The sequence below is a fragment of the Seriola aureovittata genome, chromosome 9 (genome assembly GCF_021018895.1).
Source record: "Seriola aureovittata isolate HTS-2021-v1 ecotype China chromosome 9, ASM2101889v1, whole genome shotgun sequence".
Classification (NCBI taxonomy): Eukaryota; Metazoa; Chordata; class Actinopteri; order Carangiformes; family Carangidae; genus Seriola; species Seriola aureovittata.
The window spans coordinates 6880675-6897132 of record NC_079372.1 but is presented as its reverse complement, the minus strand read 5'-3'; the positions used below and the strand labels follow the sequence as shown (position 1 = coordinate 6897132).

Genomic DNA, 16458 nt, shown 5'->3' with positions numbered 1-16458 from the left:
AGAATGAGCTACCCTCCTCTGGTATTTAAAGCAGAGAACACTCAAGAGCTGGTGAAGTGGTGTGTGTTTGTGCATGTGTGTGTATTTGCGATGCCGCCAAACTCTCTCAGCCCCTGACTTGAGGTCTTCAAGCTCATGTGATAGGGAATTTAAAAACAAAATTGCACCCATGAGTTCATGAGCAGAGAGAGAGCAGAACTATCCCAAATATATGATCCAGTCAGGTGAAACTTTCCAAAATATCTCCATTACTGACAGCAAAACAGAGACTGACTTTGATAGCTTTCAATGCCAATCCAGAAAAGTCTGATCAGTGATAGTTGTAGCTATGAAGGACAAAAACTGACTTTATTAAAATAAATAAACACATTAAATGTATTTCTCTACATTTGCATGTTTACATTTGCTATTTCTAGATATTTCCTTATAGTTATGTCTGTATTTCAGTGTCTGTATATATGTAAATATATATATGGTAGAAATATATTTCTTTATGTGTTCATTTGTTATTTAATTGGTTATTTAAGCATTTATTTATCTATTTTGTCCCCCATTGACACAAATCACCTTGGTGTGACATTGCTTGCCAAATGTTAATTGGATATTATTAAGTATTATTTCTCATTAATACTTGGGTATTAGAACCCAGAATAGTCTGCAAGAACATTTTATTTATTCTTCAAATTGAATTTTGAACCACAATCTTTATGACCAGTTAGTGTGTCATCACACTAGATTGTCACTGTTTGAAGGGGAAAAAATTTCACCAAAATCATCCGGACAATTGCTGTCTATGGAGTATTTCCAGCAAATATTTTCAGCCCAAAGCTCAAGCAGTACCTTCCTCTGCCTCCTCCTCCTCCTCCTCCTCCTCCTGCTCCTCCACCTCCTCCTGTACCTCCTGCTCCTCTGCTGAGCAAAGCACAGGTCTTGTTAGTTCAGCCAGCCAGCTAGCAGAGCAGCCAGCAGCATTCAGACACACACGAAGAAAGGAATAATAAGCAAACAAACTTCTTTGAAAGTTTGGGGAGATAAAGCATGACTAATTTAAACAATCATTCAGGAATGTCAGCCATAACTATCGTAGTTTAACCACAAGCAGCCTGACAGTCGGGACAAACCTCGTCTGCCACGCCATCTGTTGCTCTGGTAAATGGCATTTTGATGTTATAGAACAATGATAAAAAACCATTTGTGGATGACACAGAGCTTCATTTACACCAGCGCTAAAGCTGTACTGTGAAGTTAACAGGTTCCATACCTTCAGCCTCCTCTTCTGAATCAGGCAGCCAGGGAGATACACACACACACAGAAGGAATTAACAAATGTAATCACAAACTGACAAATGTGGTTTATAGTAACTCATGTTAACACACACAGCTACTTTTGCTATAATGCCACTAATGATAGAGGTAATTACAAACAAAAGAAGCAGAAAGGAAGCGGGAAATTACCTTCAATACCCTGAACAAATAACTTTTTTTTTTTTTTACATTCTGCAGGTTTTCCAAGAAAAATGTAGCCACTGCAATCTTTGACTCAACAGGGAACACACTTTGTGTTGCACTGCGATAAGCCTCAGACATTAGGAAAAGAAAAAAGCAGACACCCTTTAATTTTGTAGAGCTTTACGTTGCTCATTCACATTGTAGATATGACATGTCCCTACCTAAAGCTATGGAAACTGCATGCTGAGTTAACAAACTTCACTCACAGGAGATATAACGACCATGCCTTTACATTCCTTTTAAATCCAGTTTATACTGTGTGAAGTATATTATAGTATCAGGTTACTATATGAAGCTCAATGGATTATGTAAAGAAAACATTTGTCTCAACAACATGCATTTAGTTTTAAAAGTAGAGTGTCTGTCAGGGTTGATAGTGAACATAGTGAGTCATGAGTCGAGTTCTTACCTTCCACCACCCTGTGAAGTTCAAACACATATATGCATTATTATTATTTTGACCCGAGGCGCAAATGCATATGATAGCATACAGCCGTCATCACAGTAGATGTAAAGAAACCGAAAGGTGTCTGTACTTGTACAGTTGTATAGCAGGGTGTACGGTGTATTCAAGCAGAGACAGTTTCTCTTTTGTGTGACATGTGAAAATAAAAACGAGGTTCAAACCTACTCCTCATACTCCTCCACCACTTCCTCGTTGTCCGACATGGCAGCGAGCGTCCAGGTGTGCCGCAGTGGATCTGAACGTTAAACAGACGCCATAAGTTCTCCTTAGAAATCATGTTTCCCCTTACACTCTGACCACTTCTTTACACTAACGTTTTACAGTGCACATAGTTTTATCTTCTTGCACAATCAGTGACACTTACCTAGAGATCAGACGGACTGATGGAGAGACTCAATGTGCAGCAGAGGAGAGGTGCTCGCTTTTCTCTGACAGGAACGTGAGGTGAGGTGAGTCTCAGAGGGCAAGGGGACTGACTGCGTGCTGGGGAAAGAGGCTTTAGGACCCCTTGTTGTGTTATTAATAAACTTTTTAGATAGCATGTACTCTCCATTATCACCACTCCCAAAAAAGGCCGCTGTGTGTGCACGGCTGTGGGGTTGCAGTGCCAGAACGATCCAGATAAGCCTGCAGCTCTCAGACAATGATTCATGCACACGCACAAAAACACACAAACACAGGCTGAGGCACTTAACCATGTATGGCATCTTGCCACTGACAAAACACAGGCGCACAACTCTTATCTACACTCGCCCTCCTCTGAGATAGGTGATGTACAAATGCATTTTACGACCACACGCTGTTTCTGTATTGTGTGAGTGAGCAATTAAAATAAATAGCAGACATATGTAGGAAAACATTTTTATTCTTTAGGCAGTCAGCATCTTGCCCACAAACAGATTAGACAAAAAAACGTACAATTAAAACTCCAGAATTCCCACTACTGTTATTTAATAAACACGAGCTTTAAGACCTTCACCTGTTTAAAGTGCTTGAAAAAAAAATTACACAAAGTTAAGGCAAACGGTTGAAGAGTTTTAAAACAAATATGTCACTGCCCTTTCTCTTTTCTATCACTTCCATTATCTCCCGTATACTTTGCTTTTTACTCCTTCCTTCCAAGCCTCCTAATTTTAAAAGCAGATTCCTCACCTTCAGTCTTTTAAAGCCACAACTCGGCTCCCTTTTTTTTTTTTCCTGATTCTCTCATCTGTTCCTCCTGTGTGCTTTGGCAGTGACCAGAAAAAAAAAAACCAACAACAAAAACTTATAAAGCCTGAAGAAGCAATCAGTCAGTCATGGCATCCATTAATCTTCTAGTTCTCGTTGTCTCCTCTCGCTGCCGCCATTTTCTTAATCCTGTGAATAAGGGCACAGAAATTATTACTCGAGAAATACCTTTTGATTCCATATTTGTTAATAAAGTTATGTCAAAGTCGTTGACAGCTTTAGATCTGCTTCTTAGATGATGTTACAACTGTTTTCATAGCGTCCAGACAAATAAGTATCACTGTATGTTACTGTGATCAGTGTGGTGCAGTAATCCTACCTGTTGGACATGTTTTCACTTATAGATTTTTCCAGGGCTGGCCTTTGAGACACAGTCCTCCCCTCTGTTCTCGAACAGGCTCTTCTTACTGGTGATGTCCACATGTCTCAAGTCCTATAAATAGAAAATAGAACAAATGATCACACTTTTTTCTAAAAGGAAATCAACCCCCGACGCAGCAGTAAAACACCATATACTCCGTATACATAAAAACAAGATGCGCTTATATCTGATATCCCTAAGATGAATTTCTCTCTGAAAATTAACAACCACAAAGATCTTGAACTTATTTGAAATTATTCAACTATTAAACTTTTTTCGCAAACTTCTGAAGTTAAGGCAACTGGATATCTCTGCTAAAGTCTCTAATCACCACAAGTCAACCGTCCCCCATAACAACAGAAGAGAGTCAGAAGGAGGATAGCGATAGAAAATGACTGTGAAATGTAAAACTCATGGAAGGTAAGCAGCACAAACAGATCAAAAGCATCCTGCTCAGGACACTGAGGCGCATGTAACTGAAAGAGTACTGCTGCCCTCTAGCTGCTTCTACACCTGCTTTACTTTTTTTTTTTTACATGATGCAGTTTCAGTAGATATGCTGCAATGCAAATAGCCTGAGTAATAGGTGACTGTACAGTAGGACTGTGTGAAGGCCCGGCTTGGTTGGACTTGTTGAGCCAGCGGTTGATCCGGTCCGACATTCCTGATGCGAAGCTCCTGAATTCCTGTTAACACCAGAGATGCCAAATAATTAGAGCTCATTCGTGCTAATAGTAACATTACATGTTAACTGAAGTTGAAGTTTAACTATTTTATAACTATTAATAATGTGTGTTTAACAGTTTATAGCTACCATTGTAAACTTGTAAAAGTGTTCCTTACTCAAAATCCCCTGTTGTTATTATTATGTTTATTTGTTTCATTTGTATTATTTTATATTGTGTATTTATTCATCTTCGTTATATTTACAGTATGTCATTTTGAATAGTATGCCTACTGTGTTTTGTTGTCATTACTAAGAATCAAAGTGCATCTAATGCAGAACATGAAGTGAGTAATGAGTTTACCTGTCTGGAAACTCCAGGGCTGGCGGGGGCGGCTTCCTGCTGCTCCTTCTCAAAGAGACCTCTCTTCCTGGACACCTCCTCCAGCAGGAACAGGGTCCTCTGAGTCACGTCTGGAGATCGCGTCATTTCTGATTTCTACACAAATACAGGAAGCAGAGTCCAGAGAATACACCGTGGGTAATATTGACAGTTGATGACGAGGATAATTGTTACTCTTGCTGCATTGGAAGGCCGAGCTGTGATGTCCTGTGTGCTGAGAGTCTGACCTGTGCAGCCTGAGCCAGTCTCTCCATCTTCTCCTGGATGGACCTGGATGAAACCCTCTGCCTAGAGCTGGACCATCACAACATAACGCACGTAAGCACTCGTCCGGCTGTACTGACTCTTTAACTGAAATCAAACTAGAAATGGAACAGAAAAACCAACTCACCTCCTCGTGAAAGATGACGGTTTGTCTTCATCTTCATTTTGGTCCTGGTCCTAACCCCAGGATATTTAATATGAGATACGCTCTAAATCATGTATGTGCAACTTTAAAACAAATGGCGTTCACATCTTTATCATCTTTTTTTTCCCGTCTATTCTTTTACAGACGTTAAAAGAATATCTTCATGTTTCAGGTGCAGATGTGATGAAATACAGTAAATCTCACTAAGAAATTGGAGCTGAGAAATAAGCCTGAAATTTACTGGAGTGATTATTTGATCATTTATAACTGTTTGCTGATATTCAGTTTTGTGCATTATTTTAATGATTGATTAGAGTGCTATACAAAATAACTGGTTATAATTGTTACTATTATTATCATTATTATTTTTTAATTTAACATCAGGTGAACGTAAATTCTTATCTTACTGTGTTGGATTCGAACTTCTTGGTGGCCATCCTCACACTCGCACTAAAACAGAACGAAACCATTTGCATTTAACTAAAGGTAAACGGACACAAAGCGACTCGAAGTAAAAGCAAAGATGTTTCCTTACCTCCTCTGCAGTGGTGCACTCTCTTCTTCTTTCTTCCTCATCATCTGTGGAGGACCAAGAGTGAGACAAGCGTGTGTGTGTGTTAGCAGACCGTGCAGCCGTCCAAATGTCAGAAGCTCATGGCCAGCACAGTCATCATCCTCTCTCTTGTGATGTGCTCAGGTTGTTAACAAAGGAGCCAGTCAGCAGTCACAGTTGGTAAATATTGCTTCAGCTATTAGCATAAGCCCAAAGCTTGAGAGGCACAAGCAAATCATCCTCAACTGATAGTCTGACATGTGATACAAGATTAAATCGTGTTTTTAACAGTCAAATAGGCAAAAGTTAATGTTGGCGTTTCCTTGGAACAACATGTGCATGCATGTTTGTGTGTGTGTGTGTGTGTGTGTGTGTGTGTGTGCGTTAGCTTGATGTGTGTTACCCTGAAAGATATAGTCCTGGAACTCTGTCTGACGAAGGCAGGTTTGGTCGTCTGTTGGTGGTTGGAGAAAGAGCCATCCTCACTGGTCTGAGATAAAGTAAAATAACTTGAACTTCACTGCTACACACAGACGTGACTGTTCCCAGTCAGAGGGAGGTGCAGGTCCCTCTGAGCATCTCCTCTACCCTTCAAAAACCTGACTATATTTCAGCTGCAGGTTCCAACTATGGAGCCAATACTAGGTTGTTATTATTGGCTCAAAGAATGTGACTGTCACTCGTCTAACACTGGATGGTGCTGTTGTTTTATTGAATTAATAAGCAGCTGTGTCAGCGCTTTGCAAGCACTTTGACAAGCAAAACATGAAGCACAGATAGTTATGCTGTAAATTATGTCATCTGACAGGGCATTTATATATGTGTGTGTGTGTGTGTGTGTTAAACTACCTCCTGTGTGTGTCCGTTGTGAACAGGGCTTTGGGCTCCTCTGGGAGAGGGGCTCTGACAGGGCGAGGGCCAGTGTTCCCGAGGTGACAGGGGGGTGGTTGGAGAGCAAGGACTCATGGGAGTTGTGCGCCCGCTGAAAGAGGGACTCTTGTCGAGTGAGATGGACACAGAACTGCAACAGCAGAAACGCAAGTGAGCCAAAAAGGTCAGTTGAAGACATGCATGAGAAAGCAGCCAGTGATCCAGGACAAACTCAGAGTAAAGCAGCAGAGTATTAAAAGTCTTTACTGCGACCTGTTCACCGGTCTGCTTCTGAAATCTCATTTTTGTACGATCTATCTCTACTCCTCTAGGGCTATTAAAGTTCAACATGTCAAAACACTCTTGAACAGATCATAACTTTTTCACCTCTTAGACTAACAGGCTGGCAACATCATTAACCATCATATAATATAAAACAAGCTCATGAAATCTCTCTTTAGGCCAGGCCTCTGTTTTTGTTCACAGAGGTTCAAAGAAACTCAAGCAGCACAAAAGTCAGACAGGAGGAGCCAGAGTCACAGCAGGACATCGTAATGCTTTAAACAAATAAAATGATTCTACAGAGAGCCAGAGAACTGTTATCCCAGCTTTTAAGACAATATTTTCACCTGCTATCTTGCCAGTTGATCATGATAAGACAGAGGTCTGTGTGCATGTGAGATTGCATTAAACACTGTATATACTGCATTAATACCGAGGTTTATTAAATTTCCAAAAAACATATTTAGAATTTAGAAATTTGAACTCTCAATCTAAATGAATATGTCTTATGGATTGGTTTGTAAGCACATGTGGTTGCCTTTATAAGGTTCATTATTTTAAACAATAAACTAATAAAGTATTTTACATTTTACTTTGGTTGCTTTTTCATCAGTACGACACTGTTCTCTGCTGCTGTGTAATTAGTTTCCTTGTGGGGAATCAATAACCCTTATCTTATCATTAAAAACTGTTTGATCTATATTGGGGATTAGCTCCCAGTCACTGCCAAGCAAAAAGAAGAACAACAGAAAGTTCTGCTTGTTAACCTGACAAACTTGCGAGCCGGGTTGGACGATGGCTTGGGATCAGGGTCTGTGTTCGGCGACTCGCCGTTTTCGTGCTAACAAAGAAACATAGAGTAGAGACAATCAACATGAGCACACAGCATACAGGCTTTTGTACAGAGCCACCTGAGACACACCTTGCATTACGTAACGTTGCGCTGTTATGGCCTTATTTGCAGATACACTGAATTAGAGCCACCAGAGAGTGTAATAAAAGATAAAGTTCAAATTACGACCTTAAACACACCTTATCAAAGTTTTATAGATGGTTTGCATGCTCTATTGATTCGCTGGAAGAGTGTAAGTCCAGCAAAATGACAGGAGATGAATATACAAACAGTATTTGCCTCCATTTCCTCATATTGTGTTATTATATATAGATATATATTATCTGAGTAATGTACACTGAGTCTTTCCATGTTGACAGAAAACATAAGAGTAACATCTTTTCCTGAGGCGACAGAAGTTGGTTGTTGTTTTAGAATCTAGAAAAACATTAACATGACTCTCTCCGTGTGGGGTAACAGTTAACTGTGATTAACCACACTGCAGGGTTACACTGTTGTTATGACTCAGTGAGGCATTCATAGCTTGAATTTTGAGTGAAGGTCTGTTGACCTTTTGTCTAACTGTCTTGACAAAGGATTTGTCTGTGAAGTGAAGGAACATCCTGGTGAGTCACTGCACATCATTTTTAGAAATGGCAGTGTCAGTCAGTCCACCACTTTGGTCCAGACTGAAATATCTCAACAACTATTGGATGGATTGTTATGAAATTTTGCACAGACATTCAAGGTGCCCAGAAAGTGAATCCTAATGAGTTTTGTGATTTCCTGACTTTTTGCTCTATCACCCACCAGCAGGAAAAGTTTTCACTCATCCCATGAAATATTGCAACATCCACCACAGAGATTTGAACAAAACTCTGTACAGATGTTGATGGTTCCCAGATGATTTACCCGAATGACTTTGGTGAGCCTCTGACTTTTCAACTCGCGCCGTCGTCAGTTCTAAAGGTCAATTTGTTCAATACTTTCGTTTATTAACACATGCTTGCAAAACTAATACTCCTATCATACCCTCCCATCAGCCGAAGTTGTACTTTGTGATTTGTTGTGCTTGTTGTCATATGATAACCATATAACCATAACTTTAAATAAATGGCAAACTGTTTCTTTTTTGCTTTGCTGCAAGGAAACGAGTGATTCCAGTCTTACTTGTCTGTTTGTGGTGTTAGTGCTGCTGCTGCTGCTGCTGCTGCTGCTGCTGTTTCTGCTGCTAGGAATGTAAGAGGCTGGCTTTTGGGGTGGTTGTGGTTTGGATGTGGTTTTCACAGAGGGAATCATGTTGCCCTGCTCCTCATCCAAGTCTCCTAGTAACTCCACCCTGGCGTCCCCTCCTCCCACTCCCGCTCCTCCTCCTCCTCTGCTAGCCTCCGCTTCATCCTCCTCTTCCTCTTTCTGTCTTCTCAGCGTCTCCACATGTCTCATCCGCCGCTTTTCGTCACGGACTCGCAGCATCTCGACGAAGTCCAGCTGAATTTGCTCCGCACTGGAAATAAATACACACGTGTGAATGACCGGTACGTATATGATGGTTCATCTCTGGAGAGAGGTGGAAGGACCTGTCTGTCCTGTGTATGATCAGGTTTCTTTAATGAAAGGCTCTACAGTTCCTTTCTCTCTTTGAAGACTACTTCTGCTCCAGGTACTCAGCTGGAGGTGTGTTTGACAGCCTTTCATATTTTGTATGCATGATATCAGGTTTTTTCCATGTGTTTGAAAAGCATACAGATGACATACTCCCATAGGGCAAAAGTGTAAGAATCCTCTCTCTCTGCTTCTGAAATCCAACCACTGAAAGGTGGCACCATCAAAGACCTAGCAGCTTCCCTATGGCCCTCTTACATAGCAGAAACAAAGAGAAAAAGAAAGCTGGAGAGAATAAAACAGAAAGAGATATAGATGTAAAAACAAGCAGAGAGAGGAAGAGCAGAGAAAGTCTAGAAAGTCTACAAATCAAGCTCTGGCAAGTATGTTACTAAATGGTGAGAATAACCTGCTGAGGCCCTGGGACTTCTCGCTTGTGGAGTCCGTCCCGAAGGCGCTGTCGCTGGTGGTCGCTTCTCTAGGTGCATCTGGGTCAGCGGTGCTGCTTGAGCCCTTCTCCCTCCTCCTCTTCTCCCTCTCCACCTCCTCCTCGTCCTCCATTGTCCACTGGCGTGCCAGGCTGAGGGCAGAGTCATAATGCGCGCAGGGGAATATAATAATCGGCAAACGAGAACATAAAACAGAAAATGAAACAAAGGCCTGAAAAGAATGAAGATTCACATGGCGATCAGTCAGACAATCAGTCTGCTTTCATGACATGAATCCAGGGAGCTGCTTGTTTTGGTAATTGAAAATCAGAGATTACAGTTACAATAACTGTTACACAAAACCTGCTGTACTTGTTCATCAACTGTTTTACTAGCAAAGTCACAGTTGGCCTCTTGTCTAAGCAAATATAAATCAACTATTCAGTTGAGTACTATGCATCATGTCTGGAGAAAACCCAGCATTTATTAGTGTATTGTTGCAGGCAGTGCAGCAAAGGGGTGGTGTTATTCAGGAGTAAGACGTTTTAAGTAATCCAGTTGTTTCTACACTTTAACTGTGACATTAGAGCTTATAATTCGAACATCAAAGAAGAGGTAGAAGTGCCTGTAGCAACATTAGTATATTAGTAATGACACCAAAGCAAAAAGAAAATAGCACAATGGTATTGTAGGCTCACTTGGCTGCTGACTACAGATAGTACAAAGATAATAATAAATTATTATATATATAATTTTTACTCAAGACAGGATGCTTGACTGCAAGAGAGAAGTCAGATCAGTGAATAAAGTTCAACTCCACAATGTCTACTGCCAAAAAGCAGCAGCTGCAGAAGGTGTCATACTCTCCGTAAGAAAACTCAGAGTGCCAGCAGTAATCTTACCTGGACAGAGCCGACCAGTTTTTCCGACTGATGGACATGTTGGACCAAACGGAATAGAATAAATTAAGTTTCCAGGTTCACTTCACTCACAGACAGGAACAAGTTGACTGACTGGCACTGTGAGGGAGGCAGTCAAATAACAGTCAGTACAACACAAAGCAGTCCACCTTTACCCTGACGGTGTCACATGACCACAAAGGTAAGCTACCCACCTGAGAGATAGGGGGAAGGAGGGAGGGAGAGAGAGAGAGAGAGAGAGAAAGAGAGCTTCTCCTTGTATGGTGGAAGTGTGGCAGTTGTGATAGCTGTGATAGTCACTCCTGTAAAGCCAGTTTACATGACCTGATATTATAACAGGCACAGGCACAATGAAATAGCATTAAAGATTTGCAGCTAATATACACAAAACATGACAGCAAATAAATGTTTAAATAAAGTTGAAGTTAGTTAAAGAATTGGATCGACCAATAATAAACAGAAAAGTATGAAACAATGTTTTAATGCATGTCTAGCCAGGGTTTTGTTGCATTGTTGCATTGGGCAGCGAGTCTCTTTGCAGTGTGAGTCAGACTGTTTGCTCTGCTATGTGAAGCCACACCTTTTCCCCAGAGCCCAGTGTGCAGGACTCTGACCCAGACTCAGATCAGTCCGATATACACACACACACACACACACACACACACACACACACACACACACACACCCACACCCACACACACCCTCCACTTCACCTGGCTTTATACCACACCTGTACCTGCTATATTCTGTGGCGACCATGAGGCATCAAAAAACAGTGAACTACTATCATGATAAGTGATAAAGCAAAGCTCTTGGTTTTTCCTTCTTTTGTGCATGTGCATGTGCAAACATGAGCCTGCTCCACTCATATTTGGAGAGGACTGGCTTATACCATGTACCATTAAGATGCTATCTTATGGAACCAATTTGCTTGTCACTCCCTGGCCAAAGAAGCAATGAATGCATCAGTACAGGTTCATTTGAGGCACCGAAACAGAACTTTGTGTCTCTGTGTGCGTATGTATCAGCGTGTGCCCTCATGTGTTACTGTGCCTTGAAAACTAAAATTAGCGTTACATTCTCAAGGAAGACTTGACCACATAAATGGAAGTGAAACAGACCCCCCCACCCCACGAGGGAAAAATTCAGGTTCTTTGCATCCACCGGGATAAGGCGATAAAGAAACACTTTTTAGAGCGTGCTTTATGAGCATGCAAAACAGTCTGCGGAAGACTTCAGAGGACTGTTTTACAGCTGTGGTCAGCTGGCGGACATGGCCATATCAGCAGAAATGTGCATGGTGTAAGCTCCGATGCAGAAGGGCCTCTATGTGACAGCTACATTTCTTTTTGTTAATAAATTCCTCTAATATAAAACAACAATCTACAGCTGTACGCTGTATGTGCTGCTTTGAACGAGAACAATGCTTGCATTTTGTTAGCAGTTGTGATGTTTACCATGTTCACCATCTCAGTTTAGCAGGTTAGCATGCTAACGGTTGCAAATTAACACTGAACACAAAGTAGAGCTGCGACTGATGCCAGTAAATAAAGTATTAGACAAATTGAAGGTTTGAGCTGTTCCTGGCAGATGAAAAAATAAATCACAATTCATCCAATAGTTGTTGAAATATTTTAGACTTAACTGACAAACCAACATTGTCATCCTCAGAGCAATGCTGCTAGCATGGCCCAAAACACAGGGAGCTGTGTAGCTATGATTTCTCTGAGGCAGTGGTTCCCAACCTTTCCAACCTCAAAAATGTTGCCCATATCCAACTCTGTTACAAGAAGGAGGCCAAATAATACATTCTCAAAGGACTTTTTATTTTACTGATAACGATTGAACATTCAGGATTGACTCAGACTGAGACAGGAAACAAGTCTACAATGTGGTCTGGCTTCATTTTTCCAGCACAAATGTTTTTTAAAGATGTTTATTTTCAAAACATTCAAAAACATTACTTTTATTTATTATATTTTTTATGATTACATCTTTTCGCCCCAGCCCACAGGTTGGGAACCACTGTTTGTAGTGTGGCTGTGACAGAGCAAAGTTTCTGTTGACCCCAGACTGGACATTTAAAAATCCTGTTTGATTCAGAGCTTAGTTCTTTTGTCAAGCGAAATTACTCACACATTTTTGTTTCTTCTGGCCCAACATATATCTTGGTCCTCGGACCGAGTCCAGCTAATATACAGCATCATTTTAAAATGCTATTTCCAAATTCAGTTTAGTTTAGTTCAATTCAATTCAATTCAATTCAATATATTTTTTGTGTCAAATCATGATATATATTATGTCAAAGCACTTTACAGGGTAGAGACCTTACTTTATTATAGAGAGAAACACAACAGTTCCCACAAAGAGCAAATCTGGGATCATGTCCAAATAGTGGCAAACAGCTGGCAAGATTATCCGTGTATGTGCCAGAATTCTGCCTATATCACCTTAATCTATAAAGTGTGACATTTATATCTGTGCTGCACCTTTAACATATGAAGCTTGCACTACTACGAAGGGAAGACAGCTGCAATAAGAAGACTGTTACCTTTGTGTAATGAGGATTCCCAGTTTTTTTTTTCTTTTACTTAACTGTAGCTGTTGTTTATTGAGCACACGTTTGCACAGAAAAAAAGCACAAAGAAATTAGATGTGTGTTTTATTGTTGCATCAGTTTTCATGTAAACACAGCTGATGAAGTGCACATTATTATTATTTTTTTTACAGTTCATAAAACCACAACCCATGATTACATTAGACCTGCTGATTAAGTCACCATACTATCCACATTTGTGTGTTGGAGATATGAGCTGCACATTTCGACATTTCTCTGCAGACATAAGGGGCCTAAAAAGATCCGTTGTGAGAACAATAAGTGTACATGGTACATAGATATAGTCATTTTTAACACCTTAACAAAGAACAGCAAACAGAAGAGGAGAAAACCTTCCGGGAGTGTAGGGTCATCTTCTCACCTCCATGGCAGGAGCATACGGAAGGATGACAGCATGAGACAGAAATCCAGACACTGCAAAAAACTGTAACAAAATCAACTGAGAAGCAGCAGGAGTGATGGCGCTCACGTGACACCAGTCCTCCTTCTGTGTTCACTGGGCAGGACCCTTAGCAGCGTCGAACATTTTCTTCCTTCCCTCCATCCCTGACATGGCCTCCACATTCTTCCTCCAGTCGCTGTCTTCTACCGGCCTCTTCTGCAGAGAGATACAGTGGATGGACAGGTGGTGTTAGGGATGGTTTATAGGCTGAGAACACTCTTTGTTTAAAGAGACTGAAGTAGAGCAGGTTCAGAAGTTCTTGTTCTAGCTAAGCCTTTGAGACCCGAGCTGTCAAGTGGGAAATCCCTATAAGAATACCATACTTGTGTAACTAGTTCACCCAAAGACACACACATCTATGCAAGCACACACACAGATACACAGCAGCTTCTGCTAATCTGCACACATACCCCCTCACCCCACCCCACCCCTCCACCACCACTACCACCACACACACACACACACACACACACACACACACACACTTTGACCAGTGAGGAGAACCGGTCACAAAAGCTCCTTTTCAGTGTACAATGGGAACATTGTTTTGTGTACGGGTCACACACATACACACACACACACACACACACACACGGTCACCGCCCTGTATTGGCCTGCTGCTCGATATCTCAAACACACCTTTCAAACACACACATGCACACACACACACACAAACACACACAAACACAGGTGCTCCATGGTGCTTTAAGTGATGATGTCATGTGTGTACCTGAAACAGTTACCTTGCACACGTGCCCTTAGGATGCTGCACAGCTTGATTTTGCTCTTTGCGTGTGTGCGCATGTGTGTGTGCTGTGTTTTACTTCCGTACAAACCTTCTCAGCGTCCTCTTTCTTGACAGATTTGAGGTTGGCTCGGAGGTCCATGGAGACTTTGTGCTTGGAGCCGAGCAACGAACGGAGGATGGCGTCAGCAGACACACGAACACGTCGAAGATTGGGCCTCTTGAATTTCCCCCTGAGATCCAACACCTTGATGTTCAGATCTTTAATCTGGGCCAGGGACAAATAACTGTTATAGTTTGTGAAAGTTCTGCACCCTAAAAGTAGGGCTTTATATGATGTCACATTCATTAAGATGTTTGCATACCGAGTTCTATCCAGAGCACAGGGAACCTGTGGGTGGGAAAATATCATGTACCCACCTCACGTGTGTTGAGCATAACTTTGGCTTCAATGTCATATCGCTCCTCATCCACCACATCTATTTTGGCATGGAGCTCTCTGCAGAGATCCTGTACATGTGAATGCATGAGACACAGCAAAGTGATAAATACTGTATGTATGTTGTGACGGTGATAGTTTTGGAATCACTGATTCGGCTGATTTCAGGAGTAATGTCAAATTCATGTATTTGGGAAAATGTCCGTTTTTAGAATATGATCCTATTATTATTAATCCTATAGATTATAATGCCTTGGATTCCTTTCATTTGAGTGACTTGAATTGAGACTTGACTGAATTAGAAAAAAAAATATTTAGACAAAGGCAAAGGAAGAGAGAAATGTGAAACGTGAGTTCTTGAAAAGATCCACATTGTTTTCTGCTTAGACTGCCTCAAGTTTTATGAAAGATGCAGCTTCTTTCGCGGCTTTTGCTGGTTTTGAATTACCGGGAAGTGAGCGGAGAGAAGAATCGGAGAATTCTGGGTATTATTTGAGGACGTTACCTGTAGCTGTCCAAGGCTCAGAGTGCTGGTGTTTAGAGGAGGAGCTCTCTCTGCCAGATACCTGTGTTTCTCCTCCTCTTTAACAAGGATCTCCTGCTCCAATTCCTCCTTGGCCTTTGCCACCATCAGACTCTGCACATATGTAAATCAACACGTAATATGATCATATATTACTGGATGCTTTTCTGAAGCAGATTTTAGATATAATGTGGAACATCCAGGCCATACAGTACATACTCTGGGTGTTCAGGATTAACTGAAAATCAGGGGACACGTAGCAGCTAGAAAGAGCGTGACCTCTGCTGCTCTCCTGTGGTTAAACATGTGTAATGCAAAAAATGTAAAAGCTCTCTTACCTTGAGCATCAGCTTCCTTGAAGCTGAGATCTTTGGTTTCCTCTGGATGGAGGACACAATTAAGGACATTGCCAACACAGTTAAAATGTTAGTCGCTCACTTCAAAGTTTAAACAACATATTACCTGAATATTTTTGGCGATAAAAGAATGTTCCTCACAGGTCAATGATAAACTGGACTTACCTCTTGGCTGTTAAAGAAGGAAAGACAAAAGTTTAGAGATAATGTCTAAAAAGCCCAAACATAACTTTTATAAGTGTGTTTATGTGTGTGAATGAGTAAATGATCTATAATAAGAACACAAAGCCTGATCACTCACACATGCTCAGGCATCCTGCTGATTAGATCTCACTGGAAGAGAGACAGAAGAGATTAGAAACAAATACTCCACACACACACACAATGAACAGTTGTCAGTGTTTGTTCGTCAGCTTTTGGGGGGCCAGATCATCTTTCCACTCTTCTCTATGAGCGCCCTCTCAGAACGTGGAGTCAGTTTCAACATATGTAAACCAGCCAGTCATAGAAAACTCTTCACACTGACTTCTACCCTCTTGCTGCTTAACACTGTCTCAATACTTGATTGTCATACTTTACAAGGCATACAAGAAAACAAGTTGGCAAGCAAGCAGAAGCATTTCAATAGTTAACTAAAAATATGGATAAACAGTTCAAAGACTTTGCTAAAAGCAGTGGATACCTGGGTGAAATAGATAGCTAAGAGTAAATGGTTAAAAAAGTTAAAGTAATTCATATAGTAAAGTTGAAACAGTTAGCTTTTAGTTAAAAGTTGGCTAAGATGGCTAAAATACATATCTGAAAGTA

General features: G+C 41.0%; 2 protein-coding genes across 3 annotated transcripts; both read right to left on the bottom strand.

The window, feature by feature from the left end:
• Positions 1 to 2808: 2808 nt before the first annotated feature.
• Positions 2809 to 10646, bottom strand: lad1 (ladinin). Of its 2 annotated transcripts, XM_056384251.1 has the most exons (14): positions 10512 to 10646; positions 9591 to 9761; positions 8750 to 9083; positions 7515 to 7588; positions 6445 to 6616; positions 5999 to 6085; positions 5578 to 5621; positions 5450 to 5492; positions 5025 to 5074; positions 4861 to 4927; positions 4595 to 4729; positions 4163 to 4252; positions 3525 to 3638; positions 2809 to 3334 (listed from the first exon to the last, which is right to left on the bottom strand). In XM_056384251.1, the coding sequence occupies exons 1-13, from the start codon at positions 10547 to 10549 to the stop codon at positions 3540 to 3542; spliced, it is 1404 nt and encodes a 467-aa protein (XP_056240226.1). In that variant the 5' UTR covers positions 10550 to 10646; the 3' UTR covers positions 2809 to 3334; positions 3525 to 3539. The 2 variants fall into 2 exon arrangements, with proteins under 2 accessions (XP_056240226.1, XP_056240227.1); XM_056384252.1 differs by lacking the exon at positions 5999 to 6085.
• Positions 10647 to 13194: 2548 nt separating this feature from the next.
• tnni1a (troponin I type 1a (skeletal, slow)) lies at positions 13195 to 15679 on the bottom strand. Its single transcript, XM_056384287.1, has 5 exons — positions 15634 to 15679; positions 15278 to 15409; positions 14754 to 14843; positions 14425 to 14601; positions 13195 to 13744 (listed from the first exon to the last, which is right to left on the bottom strand). The coding sequence occupies exons 1-5, from the start codon at positions 15640 to 15642 to the stop codon at positions 13640 to 13642; spliced, it is 513 nt and encodes a 170-aa protein (XP_056240262.1). The 5' UTR covers positions 15643 to 15679; the 3' UTR covers positions 13195 to 13639.
• Positions 15680 to 16458: the final 779 nt, after the last annotated feature.

Coding starts and splice junctions, on each gene's coding strand:
- lad1 (XM_056384251.1), bottom strand. CDS start 10,549: ATGTCCATCAGTCGGAAAAACTGGTCGGCTCTGTCCAG. Junction 7,589..8,749: donor CTAACACCACAAACAGACAA/GTAAGACTGGAA, acceptor TTTCTTTGTTAG/CACGAAAACGGCGAGTCGCC. Junction 4,730..4,860: donor GACTGGCTCAGGCTGCACAG/GTCAGACTCTCA, acceptor GTATTTGTGTAG/AAATCAGAAATGACGCGATC.
- tnni1a (XM_056384287.1), bottom strand. Junction 14,844..15,277: donor TGAGCCTTGGACAGCTACAG/GTAACGTCCTCA, acceptor TCACATGTACAG/GATCTCTGCAGAGAGCTCCA. Junction 13,745..14,424: donor AGAAAGAGGACGCTGAGAAG/GTTTGTACGGAA, acceptor ATCTCTCTGCAG/AAGAGGCCGGTAGAAGACAG.